Source organism: Netta rufina, assembly GCF_964035555.1.
Source record: "Netta rufina genome assembly, chromosome: 22".
Taxonomy (NCBI): domain Eukaryota; kingdom Metazoa; phylum Chordata; class Aves; order Anseriformes; family Anatidae; genus Netta; species Netta rufina.
Genome location: NC_140146.1, coordinates 8,154,740 through 8,171,152, shown reverse-complemented (window position 1 = coordinate 8,171,152; position 16,413 = coordinate 8,154,740). Strand labels below are relative to the sequence as shown.

The 16,413-nt window shown below is 45.4% G+C and overlaps 1 protein-coding gene across 2 annotated transcripts in view; it reads left to right on the top strand.

The window, feature by feature from the left end:
* PRDM16 (PR/SET domain 16) overlaps positions 1-10,846 on the top strand; it is a gene marked incomplete at its 3' end in the record, with an annotated part of 276,617 nt that extends 265,771 nt beyond the window's left edge. The window contains exons 13-17 of one of the 2 annotated variants that reach the window (XM_084299999.1): positions 6,000-6,169; positions 6,947-7,121; positions 7,505-7,735; positions 8,680-8,854; positions 10,769-10,846. In XM_084299999.1, coding sequence (XP_084156125.1) covers positions 6,000-6,169; positions 6,947-7,121; positions 7,505-7,735; positions 8,680-8,854; positions 10,769-10,846 — 829 coding nt within the window. Of the gene's footprint in view, positions 1-5,999; positions 6,170-6,946; positions 7,122-7,504; positions 7,736-8,679; positions 8,855-10,711 lie in introns of both variants that reach the window. The other variant, XM_084299998.1, reaches the window with a different exon arrangement.
* Between the last annotated feature and the right edge of the window lie 5,567 nt (positions 10,847-16,413).

Below are 16,413 nucleotides of genomic sequence, written 5' to 3'. Positions count from 1 at the left end.
CAAACACGCTCCTCATTCACCACTCTTTTTTTTTTTTTCCTTTCTGTAAAGTTGTGCCAACATAATGCTGCAGTCCTGTAGCATTACATATAGTGATTCATAGGATTGTATATTATGTGTACCAGCCAAAAATAATCGGGCTTGGCAGCTTGAAGATAGACACTTAACTTATATTTAGATGTATGCTGGCAAATGAGTGGTCTGATTTCCAGTGTTGTTTAACACTCACATTAACCATTCATCTCAAGGACAGCTGAAGGTGCTGAATGTCTCTGAAAATCAGGCTGTTTTGAAGGGCTTGCCAGTAAATTAACTGCTGGATCTAGCTAGATTTTTTTTTTTTTCTTTTCCTAATGCATGTCAGAGGTGCCTGGAGTAGTAGATCAAAAAAAAAAAAAAAAGCCCTGTGGTATACGTGTTTTAAAATCTGAGTTAGGTAGTGTTCCAACTTAAGTGGCAAAGTTTAAAAAGAGTGATCAGAGGGTGGGAATTCAGACACTGTTTGATTTAGTTAGGTGTCTAAGGTAGAAGCCTGTACTATTTTCTTCTAGTTATGGACATAAAAGTCTGATTTTACACTGCAGTTTGGGTTGTGTATAGACAAAAGGGCACGTACAGGCACATTTATAGAAAATCAAGGCAGTGCATTCCAGCCTGGGCATTGGACTCTCCTAAAGGGACTCCTGTTTAAGCGAGTCTTTTAGATTTCAATAAACCTCACGAGAAAATATATGTAAGTATGTGTGAGTATATGTATGAAGGATCATTTGTCATGGAATATTTTTGCCTAATATTTTCTCTTAGTGTTTTGCAGTCAGTTTCAAAAAAACTTTGGCCAAAAATATGCTTAGGTTCGTTTCTTTTTAGAATAGTATATGAGCAAACCTGAATGAATGATGAATAGAGAGCTCACTGAAAATCAAGCATTGTGTTTTCCATAACATGAGTAAGTGTTTTGCATGTTGTCAAACAGTAGTAACAATTTGAACAATTTCATTTTTGGTAGCTAATGTTATGGTATTTCCATACACAGTCATAAGTTCACAACAAAGCTAATGTAACAGTTATTATATAAAGAGAAACAAACAAATTTATGAGCAGCAAAAGGCCATCTGGTCAAATATATCAAATTTTTATGCTTAGTTTAACTTAAGAAGCCACTTTCTCCCACATTGTAATCCCAGGTACATACAGAGTCAATTTTTTTTTTCTTCCATATGGAGTCATACAGAATTCTGAGTGTAGACATTAGGTAAATTAAAAATAATAAAAAAAAACTCTCCGAAGCAGACATATATTTTGGAACCATTCCCTGGTCTTCTGATTTTTCAGTTGCGTTATTTGATATGCCTTGAATGAATGCTGTGTATTCACCATACACCCCTGTCTGAGTAGAATGCTCACTCCCAATTATTCAGAGATTGTTAGTCCAGTTTTCTTCCAAAAAAGGAGACTTGCAACTTAACAAAGGTTAGGAAAATACAGATTTATTTGATCTGGTCTTCTCCCAGAAAATGGCCCGTGTGTTTTTTTTTGCAATAGAGGTTTGACTTCTGGACAATGTTGCATTATAATAGCACTCCTGAGAGTTAGTGCTACATTTACAGAAGAGCTTAATTGTCATTGATTTTCTTTTGCTCTCAGAGAACCGAGATTTTAACTTTAGCAGCAGTAATTGTTTTGAGAGCTTGTTTTCAAAGTGTCAACTTTATGCAGGTAAAAGCAGGTTGCTGATTTTTCAGTGTTTTATTGATGTCTTGCTTATAACTTTTCATTTGATTGTTTAAAAGTGTTGTGTTTTGTTGTGTTTTTTTTTTCTGTTGACTCCGTCAGTGTTGGAGTTTGTTAAAATATAAATTAAAATGTTCATAAAACTACTACACACTGACCAAATGTCCACATATAGATTAAGAAACATTCAGGGCAGAAAATCAGATGCTTTGTTTTTTGATTCCTGATTGTCACTGATAAGTGGTGTGGCTTTTACAAAGTCATTTGAAGTCACTAGCTGTCTATTTAATTAGGCATAAGGTAGGAATAAATAGTAAATGAGCAATATGAAGGTCAATTAATTTGTATTGAAAAGGGAAAATGCTACATGTTTTTGGAGAGAGAAATAACTGCTAAGGCACTGTGCTTTCTAAAAATGAGTGATTTGAAATGGCTTAAAGACAACATGCTATACCATAGAATTAGACACAATTCCTTCCATTTTTCTATAAAATTCAAAAGTATGTACTGCAAAACCCAATGGTAAAAAGGACTATGAAGCTTAGAACTGCGTCTTTCAGAGAAATGCAAACTAACTTGGGCTTGTTGTGAGATCATGTCAGACTTACGTGGCAGCTCAAGTTGTGCAGAGCAGGAGCTTGTTGTCCTTCCGAGGTTACAAAGCAAAATGCAGGCAAGGCGATTTTTAATGAAGCTCCTTATGCTTGGCACACATGAACATAAGGGCATACTGTAGCTGTGAGTTTGCTTCTTGTTTTTGTTTTCATGCCTGGAATCACAGAATCACACAAACTACATAAATCTTGGACTGAGAGCAACTAAGAGCTACTCGATGCAGAAAGGCTTTTTTTTTCTTCTTCTTTCAAATGTCCATTCCCTCCAGGATGCCATCTAATTGATTCTTGAATTACACCCAGTCCTTAAGCACTGCCTGTAAGGCTGTGATTCCTCCTATAAAGATGTGCTTCCTGACGTCTGTTTTGAATTTGTTTTTCTTTAATTTCCTTTTAGGCCCCCGTGTCCTGTTATCTGCATTAAGCTGAAACTAACAACTAAAGCTGACATCTACCCTGGCATTTCAGATTGCACACAGTTCAATATGAATCTCTTCCCTCTCATTTTCTTTTCTTTTTCTTCTTATTTTTTTTTTTTTTTTAATGTAGGCTAAATTCATCCCTGCTGTAAGTGCGCTTGGTATTTAGGAAGAGTCACTGTCCTTGTGTTTTACGCTTTGTGACTGTAATTCTGTTTTACATTTTAATTTTATTTTTTTAATTTTGCAAGTGCAGTCACGCTATTGAAACTTCAAGACGTATGTTACCAAATGCCTTACCGTCACCTCTGCAGTGTTACCAAACTGTCTTTTTCGTAGGGCGATTAGCTCAGTTACTCATTTTTACGCTGTTTGCTGTCTGTTTTTCCCCTTCCCGTTGTTTGTCATACCGAGCATCCAGGTTGCCTCCAGCTCTGACTTAGCCCAGTCTGCTGTTCCTTAGAGCTCCCACGTTCCAGTTTTGGCTCCTTCTTAGCTCTCCTTCAATCCTGCTTTGTATTTTTGTAGCCTATTGGTGTGTTACTTTAAACCGATAAGCAAGAAATTTTACTAGCATTTTGTCAGTCTGTTTACAAAGTAAATACAGCTTCTTTTGAGCTTTATTCTTCTCCCGCCTCTGTGTTCACCTCTTCCCTGAATTTAAGTTGGTTCCTCTGTCTGGGTCATTTATTTAGATTAAAACCAGCAGAGATCCAAGCACCGACCCCTCTGGGACCACAAATAATACAGTACGTCTCCCTCGTCCCTTTACTTTCAGACGTTAGATATTGCTCCTTTCCAATGCCCCTCTGTTTTCTATTTTTTTAACAAGCTCTTTATCCTTTCTCTGGATCTGAACCTGGATCCACATAGCTCATAGTTAGAGCGAGGACCTGTCAAAGGGAACTTTTCAAAGACTTCCTGAACATCTAAATAAATTGACATACGGGAGGCCAGATCTCTCTTGCCTTGCTCATGCGAGCACTGCCTTTGAAGTCCCTGGAGCTGCCGGCGTGAGTGATGGGCGCGGGGTACCCGGGGCAGCCGCACGCGCTCGGAGCCCCGACGCTCCCCTCGTGCCCGGCCCGCGGCAGCACAAAGCTGGACCGAGGAGGGCAGGTTTGAGGAAGAGGGAAAGAACTGTGTGGGAAAAGCAACCCGGAGTGAGCAAAGGTGTGTCTCGAGGTGGGATCAGCAGTGATCTGATCTAGAAATATTTCCTGCTTACGAGGTGCGGACAGGCAGGGAGGGAAAACCAGAGCATCAGCAGAGAGGAGGGAGCTGGTGGTACAGTATTGGTAGAATCAGCTGTGCAAAGCTGCTTAGGAAAACCCCACAGCATAAGAAGGATATTGGGCATTTGTTTTGCACAGTGCAGTTTTCTGAAATGCTGAACAGCAGAAGCCTGGCAGCTCATGAAATCAGATTCGTTGGGTGCTAGCAGGTAGGGGCAGAGTAAGAGCTGGAAATCCATGCACGTTTACCTTGTCAGTGTATAAACTGCTCGTCCAGTTGATGCTCAAATAATGCTTTGTCTTCTGTGGTTGTTCAGTTCACATTTTTTGAAAAAACAAAACAAAACTTTTCAAGTCCAAGAAAACTGTGGTTTAATACGAGATTTGCCTTTATTCCTATGTTAATAATAACAAAGGTTCATTATTTGAGATATCTTAATATTTTTCAGTGATTCAACAGTAGGAAATTCAGGGGTGGACATGGAATCCATAAATATATTCAGAGAGTGTTTCATAAATGTATCTCTGCTATTTCCAAAAATAATAGCAATTTGGTTTTAGAGAGCAAATAAAAATCACAGCTGTAACACATCTGGAAATTGTGTGTATGTTTCACAATATACATTTTTTACACTTGCACCCCCTTCTCCCATATGAATCTGTTGTGTTTGCAGGAAAACGATACCATGTCCTTACTGTCAAGGCAAATCTGGCTTCACGCCTGAATGAGAGAAGCCCAGGACACATTTGTGTGCCCTGTTCGAGCAGTGGGGTAATGGCAGTCCTAAAGCATGCACACCTTGGCCCACCGTCGTTGTGCCTTATCAGCTGGTAGCTCAGCTCAGTGGGACAAGTTCTGCTCTTCGAGCAGTTCAGCTAAAGCAAGTGGTTTTGTGCAGGAATTCCGGTTTTTCTTTTGTCCCATAAGTTTGTGGGATTTGCAAAGGTCTGCAGTGGGGAAGGGATTCTGCTTCCCGTGAGCTTTGGAAGCACAGCCATGAGGAAAGCAGTTTTGCTGAGGTACAAATGATGTATTTAATAGGAGACCTAACGAGGGACTCAGGTTGGTTCAAAGAATTAGTTTTCTGTAGCTGTAGTCCTGAAACTTTTCACTGCGGCTCGAAGCTGCCCTCTTCTGTACAGCAGCTGCAGTGGTGCCAGCGCTGGGAGGGAGAGCAGAGGTCCGAGCTCACAGCATCGGGGTTTACAAAAGCCTTGCTTTTATTCTGGGGGAATCTGAGTCCAGAGAGGGGGATGGCGACTTTGAAGAAGCTTCCAACACATCTACCGTGGTTCCTGCCGAGGGATTTTTCAGAGACAACATTTCTTCGCTCAGCAGCTTCCCTAAGCATTCTGGCTTGGCTCCTTACACTGCACATTTTTTTCACCAGAAACCAAGTATTTGCTACATAGGAGTAAATCTTATCCTGTTTGGAAGCTAGAGTGTATTTCTTGGGAGCTATTGTACTGTAATAATAACCATAATTGCCTTTAGAGGCATGCTCTGCTGCCTGTATCTTGAGTACCACAAGGAATTTCAGAAATAAATCTAGGTTTGTCTGTCTGTCCAGATATCTGCGTCATGTAGGGATGTGCAAGCTAATAATGGGTTTATATTTTTAACCTCCCTTCTTTCTTCTCATTCTGTCTTCTTTCTCCTCTCCCCACAGCCATATTTCACCTGCTTCCCCAACAAATGAGAAATAAATTAACTCACCTTTCTTGTTTTTACATTGATGTGTGGAAAAGTAATTATTTTGTTTAAAATTCTTATTTGTTTGGACGGCGCACTTCTTAATTAATCCTAATCCTTTCTTTGTGCTCCTTGAGTAACAATAATATTAGATTTGTCTGGAATGATTAATGCCTCATGCGTTCCAGGTCCTCAGCTGAGTAAAGATTTATAGACCAACATATTCTGGTTTTCTGGTAGTCAGATTTTTCTTTTTTTTTTTTTTCCGCTCACGTTGCACTCTTTGGCATTTGCTTCTATTTTTCAGGTGTAAATACTGTGACAGGTCATTCAGCATTTCCTCCAACCTCCAGCGGCACGTTCGAAACATCCATAACAAGGAGAAGCCATTCAAATGCCACCTGTGTAACCGATGCTTTGGGCAGCAGACCAACTTGGACCGACATCTTAAGAAACACGAACACGAGAACGTTCCAGGTAGCAAATGGCATTGCTGGGTGCTTCTGCTGGGGCGCCGGAGGGAGAAGACACTGTGGTCTCATCTCTCTGGTCACCTGGGGAGGCCAGAAAGCACTGTTTCTTTATGCTGAGCATCACTAGGTAGTAAAAACCAAACACCACCTCCTCATGCAGCCAGTGATAGCACAGCTGCAGTGCATCACAGTAACACAGGCACACAGGCAGAGCACTCAGCTCTGCCACGGTCTTGTCCGTGTGCCCTTTTCCAATCGTGGAATAGCAGTCATGACACTAACCTCCTGGGGACGCTGTCCGGGGAGCCTAACCTCCCATCAGGAGATCTTTTGGTACAAAGGTGTTGCAGACACCCCAAACTCTACCAGGGGTTTTCAACCTGAAATGTATGTGTGAAATTCAAGAAGATAAATAGACTTTGTCCTGAGAGAAAAACTGAAGGAAGAAATTCCTGTGCTGAAGCCAGCTATGTGATCTCTCAGCCAAGGGAAAAGCTTTACGGTGAAGTTAAAGGCAAACAGCTATGCAATGGATAGTGGTTCCTGATTTGTATATACCATCTGTAAATGCTAAATACCATCCGTGTTTCTCTCTGTAGTTCAAGTCTGGAAAACATGAGCCTCTGTTGATGAATCCATGAGATTTCTCTTAAATATTACATTCTCAATGTATAGTGAGGGGATTGTTGCATAACGTTCCTCCTCGATTTTTCCTCTTAACAATAGCTTTGACCAGATCTGATTGTTTCTCCTGTTCTCTTTTCTTGTTTTTCTCACTCAGTGAGCCAGCACTCTGGAGTCATTACAAACCACCTTGGGACCAGTGCCTCTTCCCCAAACTCGGAGTCAGACAACCATGCACTTTTAGATGAAAAAGAGGATTCGTATTTCTCTGAAATCAGAAATTTTATTGCAAATAGTGAAATGAATCAAGCATCAACTTTAGCAGATAAAAGGTAGAACAAGCAAATAAAATTACCTGGTGACACGTATTGTTAACATGGTTAAAAGACCAGTCGGTCTCTGTCCTGTGATTTAAAACACTCAAAAGAGAGAAATGTAGAAATGTAGCAGTTTGGAAGGAAAATGCAATCAACTTTAAGTTCTAAGCCTGGTGTTAAGTCTTTTCAGAAAGTTTTAACTGCCTAAAACATGTCAGTTTTCCTTTTCCTTGCAGTGTAAATGATATGTATATGTACAGAGATACATGTCTACGTGTTTGCATGCATACACGTATATGAAAATAATGAAGTCTTACATGACAGTGAAAAGGCATGACTTACTCATTTGGTATCTTTTCTTCCTTTTTCTTTCTTTCCCCATTGACCAAATATTTCAGGCCAGAAATCCAGGATATTGATGGCAATTCCCAGTGTCATGGATTATCAAATGAGAAAACAGAAGATGTGGATGATGAAGATGAAGAACTGGAAGAGGAAGACGATGACAGCCTGACAGGGAAGTCACAGGATGAAACAGTATCACCCACCGCAGAGCCCCGAGGAGCATATGAGGATGAAGAAGATGAAGAGCCCACATCTCTCACCATGAGCTTTGACCACACCCGAAGGTGAGGTGGGCCGTTCCCTTTGAGAAGTCAAATGGGGGCCAGACTTCTGACCCTGTGTCACTGGTAGATTGTGAGTGCTACTGTTTTATTTTTCAAGCCATATATCATACCTCCAGTTTGATTTAAGCATTCACGTGAAAGATTCCATTTTCACCGTGGTGGGGGATACGAAACAAGTGGACTGCAAGGAGAATCCGTGATAAGACGGGTATCCAAGACTTGAGGAGTTAATGGGAAAAGAGTTAGTCCAAAACAGAAAGCACCTTTTCAGCATACCACAGTTCAGTGGATAATGTCCGTCTCTAAAACCCTGGTCAGGGCACAGGGAGAGGCATATGCATACAGCCCAATTTGCACTGCGCTACCCACAGTATTTGTGGCCAAATGTTGACTTCAAGTGAAGTCACCAGAGCGCTGGGAAAAAGTGATTTTTTTTTCCCTGAGATCAAGCCATATCTATACACCTTCAAAATCAGTTTGTTGGCCGTGGTGTAGGCTTAGCATTGCTTTTTCTGCCTCTGTTTGACACTCGTAACAAACGTCCTGTGATGCAAAGAGCAGCCTCTCATTTAGTCTCAGCGCATCGCTGTTCTCATTGCAACTCAGACCGCAGCAGTGCTCTGTGGGCACGGGCACAGCGTCGGACGTGTCGGGGAGTGGGCAGCAATTGGGCACCTCCAGGCAGGGAGCTGTAGTCAGCCTGAACCACAAATACTTGCAGCACTGATGCTTGTACGTGCGTAGTCATGCTCTCCACTTTTTCTTCACTCCTTGCACTTTGTGTCATTTCTGTGTTGTCCGTCTGTCCGCTCACGCATGTGGCTTGTGAGACCCCCATGGTGTGTGCATGCAGGCACTGGGTTAGCACCACTCACATTGGCTGGTCTGTGAACGGCGAGACGAGCTAACAACAGGTCAACCCCTTCCCCTGGTCATTGGTACAGGTGTATTGAGGAGGACGAAGCCGGCTTGTTAGATTTGGAGCAGATGCCGAATTTTGGGAAGGGGCTGGATCTTCGCAAAGCAGCCGAGGAAGCATTTGAAGTTAAAGATGTGTTTAATTCCACCTTAGACTCTGAGACAATAAAACAGACTCTGTACAGGCAGGCTAAAAACCAGGTGGGTATATGACAGAACATTTTATCTAGCTTGCCGCCAGCACGTCCCGTAGGATTAGCAAGCAGCTGGCCTCCTTTAGCTAAGGTTTATTTTCTTCCCCATCCAGTGAGAAGGAATTCTGACTGTAATAAGTGAATCGTGTGGGAACTGTGTCTTGGTGCAACTATACAGAAATTGAGAAGAAATGGAGTGGGCGTCAGGTCTAGGTCGCCAGGTCAATTTATCACTAAGCCTGTGTCGTGAGAACATGCTTATAGAGCAAGATAGCGGCATCTGTCTGTTTTTATCTGTCTGTATAAATGTCTTTTTCTGACTATTATGTATTTATGCTTCACTGTGCTGGACAGCAGAGCTCACACTCAACGCTTCTAACCGTAAGCCTCTAAGAAAGGTGCTCGGAGTTACTGCCCAGCTACCATCGTTGGCTCTGTAGAGAATTTGGGCTTCTGCTTTCAGAGAACCACTTTGCACCTAGCTATGGAACGTGGTGTAAAGTAAAGGGTGTGAATAATGTCCGTCCTGACAAGTGCCAAGTACGTTAGTGGAGGCTTGATGATATTTAATACGGGGGATAAGCTCAGCTGTTGCACTGCAGTCCTTTTCTAACTGTCAAGCAGCAGAATGTGTCTTGAAATCTATGCTCAGTGCCCAGCAAAGCAGTAGCTTAATGCAGCTGCCATGCAGAACAAGATTTATGATTTATTATCACCTGGAATTTGTGAAGTTTTGTCCTCCACGGTAGGTGCTAGGGCTAAAGCTGGGGAAGGGACTGCTCAAAGGTAGGACCTGGCTTTTTTCTGGGGGAAACTAAGTAAAGCACAAGCCACTTGCCTGACTCTTACATGTGTCCTGCTACTAATCTGGCAAATGTACTAACTACCTGGGAAAGCTTGCTCCTTTCAGATTCGTCCTACTTTTAAGGTCTGTCTGATGCTTGGTGGGGGTCTGTGCTTTTTGAACCAGGTTCATACTGACTGAGGTGCAAGCCTGGTTATGCTTAAATGACCATAAGTAATATAAATAATCTGAAATAGGGAATGCAGTCATAAAACAGCGTTTGTGTGAGCAGCAGAGCACTCCTTGGGAGCTCTCTGTCTTTTACACAGTTAGAGAAGTGTGCGTGCCCTTAGCACTGCCAAGCTGAGCCTCTCTCAGCACATACCTCCAGCAGGCGGTGTGCTGACCTGACCAGTAGGTCTGACTCTCAGCCTGAAGAGGCTGAAGCTGGATGCCAGTTGGTGTTGGCACCGTCACAGCTGCACTGCTAAGGGTCCTACTGCACTGAGCGTTGTACCAGGGTCCCAGATAAGGTGTGCTCTGTGGCTGTTGCCCTGCAGAGGCTTGTGCCTGGGTGGGTGCTGCACGGCCACCACTGCACTCACACGTGGGAACATCCTTGCAGCAGCTAGTGCAGGATGGGGGGAACTGTCCTCTGCTGTTACATGTCAGAGGTGGATTTTACCTCTAGCACACGAGGCTGTCGCCTACCCAAGGCCTCACATTTGTTTGGGCTGTGAAAGGATGCCAAGGGTGTATGACTCTTGGAAGAGGGAGAGCATCTGTGTTAGAGAAGCGAGCAGATCCTTAGGTAGCAAACACAAGTCTCCGTGCAGTTTTTCAGCAGACACTCAACCACTTCCCTGCAGCAGAGACCCGACAAGAACATACGAGCACACTGGGAATACCAACGAGCTTTCCATGCCTGTGTTCCTAAACGCTGGCAAGATTCTTAGCCCAGGCCAAAGGGTGCTGGCAGTCTTAGGGTTTGGTGAGGTGGTGCTGTGCTTCGCACAGGTTACTGCAGCCTGTCCTGCGTGCGTATTCACACGTCCCCTGCGTTACTCTCTTCTCCTGCAGGCTTATGCAATGATGCTGTCCCTGTCTGAGAACGCTCCCCTCCACACGTCCTCCCAGAACTCCCTGGGTGCTTGGTTGGACATGGCAGGAGCAGCTTCAGAGTCGGGGACCTTTAACCCCATCAACCACCTCTGAGAGGTCAACAAGGCACTGGCCAGAGTCCCAGCGAGGAGGCGGTGGTGCTGCAATTACCCTAGCAAAAATCCCAGCAAGCAGAAGATGGATGAGAGGGCCTCAGGAGTCGCCTGGACTTTTGGCTGAGAAAGAAACCTGTCGCATCCGACCTACAAGTCCTGCATTTTTACCCGCCCAGAGTTTCCATTTGTAATTTATCAGAATGAACCTCTCCAAAACTGGATAACTGATGCAGCCCCAGGATTTCTGCCTGTAGGAATAGCATAAGCAAGACATGAATTGCAACAGTGCAATCAAATTGGTCCCTCTAACATTACAAGATGGTATCACTGCGCCAGTGAAGCCCGCATTTAAATCACGTCTTGAAACCATTCGGTAGCTTAATCCTTTCAACTCAGCCAAATAACGGGGTAGCAAGGAAACAGAGCCAGATCGGACCTGTCCCTGGTGCAATTCTGACAGTCACGGGAGTTACACCAGGGAAGGGTAAATTTAATTGACCTCAAAAAGAATCTGAACTTGTGCACTCCCACAGAAACATGCCCTATCCTTTGTTCCCAACCAAACGTACTGGCACAGCCCAAAGCTTCTCGAGTGCGAGGCCACGCTGCCTGCGGTCATGCTACGCTACGTGCGGTGTCCCGGTTGGGAAATCTTCAGCCTGGAGCATTGCTGAGGCTGGGTTGTTGGTGTGTCATGCAAATACGTGGTTCACAGTCACTGGCTGTGCCCTGAAAGCCCTTCTGCCTGTGCCTGCACTGCAAGGCTGGGAAAGCTTCCCATCTCTGGCAGTGCCTGCAAGCCCGAGCTGCTGCCTGTGCTCGGAGCATCCCGAGTGCTTCGGAACAAAATCCGTGCTCAGAAAATCTCTGGCGAGCAGGGTGGTGGCATTCAACCCTGCTCTGGCCCTGTGCCTCATGGCAGGGCTGCCTGGACCTCCCCAGGCGTGAGCACCCCGGGTAAATCCGTGCCCAAGAGGTGCAGGGGGGGCAGGGGGGGCGGGCAGGTCCAGCCTGCGGCGCAGCGCTCGTGGCTTCTGCTTCTCTCCCAGGGTTTGCTTCAGGGTGGTGTCTTCTCGGTGTCGGCAGTATCTGGGAGCTGTGGCAGAGATTTCTGACTCCTGCCGTTGTTTTGGTTTGCTGGGTGGTTGTTTATGGGCAGCACACTGCCAGTGGGCCTGTAATTGTAGTAGGAAGATTAAAGCTCCCTTGCTTCAGCAGTGTCAGGGGTTCAACCCACTATTCGAGCACATACAAGAACAGAATTGTCTTTCTGACTCTAAAATTGCTCACAGATCTTTTATGAGTGATTTCAAATTGCTTCCAAGTCTCATCTCTTTTACCGACCCTAAGCAGCCTCCAGAAATGCTGTGATGTTCGTGCTGTTGTGCCTTGTGATTACAACCCGGTGTTGCAGCGGTGATTTTGCAGGTAAAGCTGAATTACTGAACGGTCTGGGAAGTGATTAGACCTGTTCCAAAGAGCAACATTGGCTATACGGATAAAATTTAGGATGCGTGTCCTGAGAATTTGCTATTTGCAACATGATAAAAATGAGAATTTCCAAGCCTGCTGCTGCCACCGAGCGAACGCTGGGGTGCTCCGGCCAGGAGGAGCCTTCCCCTCGGGGCTGGCGTATTGCAGTGCCCGTGTGCTTCTAGCAGGTCTCGTATCTGGTAGTAACTGCCTGCAGGGCTGGGCTGATGGCTGGTTTCAGAGAAGCAGCACACGGTGGTCAGGATATCTGCCTGTGAGTACCTGGCGTGCTCAGGCTCTGCCGACTTTGAAGGAAACCAGAGAGGAGGTGCTGTGCCAGGCCGGGATGGAGAAGCACAACACGGGAGCCCCGTTCCAGCACGCTGAAACGAAGGAAAGAGCTACTCAGAGAAAGTGGAGGTTTGGTTAGGGACCCTTTGTAATTCACTCTTTGCACCCCAGAGCACACCTGAGGCTGGCTTTGGATAGCCGGGAGCCTCAGGCCACCCAAGGAAGAAAGCGTCTCTAGGGTGTTTCGCTAGAGGAGGAACAAAAGGTAAACTAGTGGTGTCGGTGTATTTTCCAAGAAAATTTACCCTTCCCATTTGGTTCTCCACATCACCCTGTGAAAGTGCCCAAGGCTCTGAATCCAGCAGGCAGCGGAGGCCGAACTGCTGCGTGTATTTGCACAAAGCTCCCGGGCAGACACGGCCCAGGACCCGGCACTGTCAGGAGGCACCGGTCTGCGAGCGGCACGGGGACGCCCCCAGCCCCACAGCACCGCCCTGCCCAGGCGCTCGGCCTTTAAATTATTCCCCCAGGGGCCAACTGAAAATAATAAAAGAACTGTTTTCTCTTCTGGAGGGAATTTATTTTAATCTGTACATAACTTGTAATTTTTTGCTAATTCTTTTCTTATTTTATTTCTTCCTTAACAGTATTTTTTGCATTAGATATCACTATTGTGAAGAAATAATGTTAATATAAGTATGTAGTGAAGGACCAAACTGGTGTCATTAAGGTTGTTTGTTGTATGATCGATAACCAGGGAGTAGGAAGAGTTTGTTAACGTGCCAAACGACCCCGATTAATCCTGCTATTCTTGCTGCCGATTCTCCAGACAATCATACGCCGTGTTACCCTTGCGGTCAGGTGCCAGCTGCATCCGACTCCGGTTCCTATTTATTTCCTTGGTGGGCTGGGAAGCAAAAGCAGCCTCCGCAGAGCCAGCCCCGTGCCCACAGGGGGACAGGGAAGCGCTCGGCCATGGCACGGCTCAGCCCCGCGGCTCCCAGGCGCCAGGAGGCACCGAGCGGTGGCACAGAGCTGTCCCTGCCCTGGGGAAGCCCAAACACCTCGCTGCTGCTGCTGCTGCTGGCCTCCTGCGTGCCCGGAGCGAGCCGAGCCCCCCCTGAGCAGGTGCTGGGACATTTCTCGCCCTGCCACAGGGCTCCACGCGACACCGAAGGCAGCTTCAAGGAGGTCGGCATCGCGCTCAGCTCCCCGGAGCAGCAGCGAGCTGGTCTCCAAAGCGTGAGCCAAGTACTGAGCAATGCAAATGTTACGGTGGGGTTTGTGGGTTGGTTTTTTGGTTTTCTTTTGGTCTTCCCTTCAGCATCTCAGCCCTCCGTTCTGTCGCGTTGTGTCTCCAGAGGAGCAGGTCGGCGGCTCCCTGGGGGGCAGCTCCCTGCTGCTGGCCAGGGGCTGGGGGCACGCGCCAGCCAGGGATCAAGGACATGAAAAATAGAGCTTTTTGAATCATGAAATGATTTTTTTTTTCTTTTTGCATTTTCCTAATTCAGTTTTCTTCCCATTTTCTCAAGCTAGTGCCTCTGTTTGCTTTAGGATCTCCTGACTCCTCTAATTTAGCACTGATGACAAGTTTTAATTTTTCCACAGTTAAATAAAGAGAAAGCCTCACTGGTTTCCATTTATCTCGTAGCTCTCATTCAATTGCACTTAAAACGTGTTGCAGCTCGTAGCAGATGTTTAGGTTTTGCTTTGCTGTTTCGGACAAAAGCGGTCACTCAGCTTTGAAGGATCTTTCCCAAGACGTGTGTATGTCAGGATGGAGCTGGCACGGGCAGTGGGGAAGGTCTGGGTCCCCCTGGCTCCAGGGGACACGGAGCTGTAGTGCCTAAGGCCACCCGATGCCCCTAGCCCGGCGTGCTCAGGACCCCCCGATGGCGGTGTGGTGCCGCAGGCGCGTAGTTGCAGCGATTTCAGTACAGCCTGGCGCTCGTGTGAAGGCGAGGGCACCACGCGAGGTGTGATGCAGAGCGAGAACATTTGGTCCCCAGGGGCTTCTGAGCACCACGGGGCCGTGTCCCCTCCCTGGGAGCCCACCGCAGAGGAGGACACGGGCCTGAGGCACGGGCTCAGCTGTGAGGTTTTGAGCACTGATGGGAACGGCCGGGGCTGGGGCACAAAGCCCATGGAGCAGCGGCAGTGCTGAGGGTGCCGGTGCACCCATGGGAGCTGTGCACACCCATCAGGAGCTGCCTGCGGTGCCCTTCGGTGCCCGGGGATGTCCCGTGGGGCTGTGCTGTGCTGGCTGCGGGCTGTTCCTTCGTGGTCACGGCAGAGAGGAGCAGGGCTCGAGAGGCACGGCTCGGTGCCAGCAGCAAACCCAACCCAGGCAGGGTTCAACAGCAAAACCCGAGCTGGGCCTGCTAAGCTGCATCCCAGGATAAAACGCGGAGCTTGGTTTCTGTCTTGCTTAAAACAAAGTAGTGGAAGCGTTCGGGTTCTCCCTCAGCAGCACTTAGGCTCTCGGTAGACGTTCTTGAAAACGGCTTCTCACTTCCTACGAAGCGTTTGGAAAGCACTTGCACAACGACGTGAACGTGTTTAGACTCTAAGCATCAAAGCACTGGATTGTGAGCCCCCTCCCCTCAGCCAGTTTCAACCTACTGACTTACATTCAATTTTTACGTGCTGTACTGTGTGTGTGTGTGTGTGGCGGGGAAGGGGGAGCACCGTGGTGGAGGAGCCTGCGCCTCGCCGCCTGCCGCAGAGCCGGCGGGGAGCACGGCACGGTGCTGGGAACATCAGGGCAAAACCCTCTGCTCCTGGGTGACGGTCAGTGGTGTGCTCACAAAGCCATGAACCTTTTTCTCTGTAGTGTTGAGTGATACTGTGATTAAAATGTTATTGAATGATTCCGAGATTATGTTTTTTTTTTTTTTTTTTTTTTCTGTCATTAATTCTTATTACCACTTTGGAAAAAGAATGAAAAAAGAAAAAAAAGGCAGCTTTGATTTCCAAATGTGCAATTCACATGTGAACAAAGTAATTCTGAAAGTAATTCTCAATGTCTTTTACATTCTCGTTGCTCTCTTCAAAGCAAGAGATGTTTTGCCCTGATGTCATTTCCAGCCTGCAGAAGATGTAATTTAAAACATATATATATTGTGCTTGCAAGAATCATAAATCTGTGCATCCCATGTCATTCCTTTTCCCATTGTTACAATACAGATATGATTTAGGTTTTTTTTTTTTTCTTTAGGACTGTATAGTGTTTTTTTAAATCAATTGTAAATGTCTGGTTTTCATATAATGTTTAAAAAACATTGAGAAAGAGGATGGTGCTTGTTCCATATCATTCTTGATTGTATATTGCTTCTGTTATGTTTATAAGTAAACTGTGCATGACTTGTGTTTAGCAGTCATTATTGTGTCTGTTTGTGAAATTTTTATTAAAAAGAAAAAAATTCCGTAGATGCACTTATTGTATATGTGATTAGATTTTGCGTCCGAGGCTAGAAGCCTTGAACTGCCAAGGAAGAGAAAAAAAAAAAAAAGTGTTGGCAGTTATTAATTAATATGAAATCGCTTTGTTGGGAGCATAATGAAATAAAAGATATGAAGTGTAGAAAATAATTAAAGAAGCGATTTTACAAATTTCATTTTGATGCTTGTGATAAAAGACAAATGTACTTGTGTAGAGAAATTCCTTTAAAATAATGAATAGAAAAAGCTGATTTTGAGGTTAATGCTGTAGAATAGGAATGTATACCAAATGTAATCTTTCCAATGCTACAATGAATTTATACATGAGATTGATATGCAATAAACCTGTGTGCTTTTATA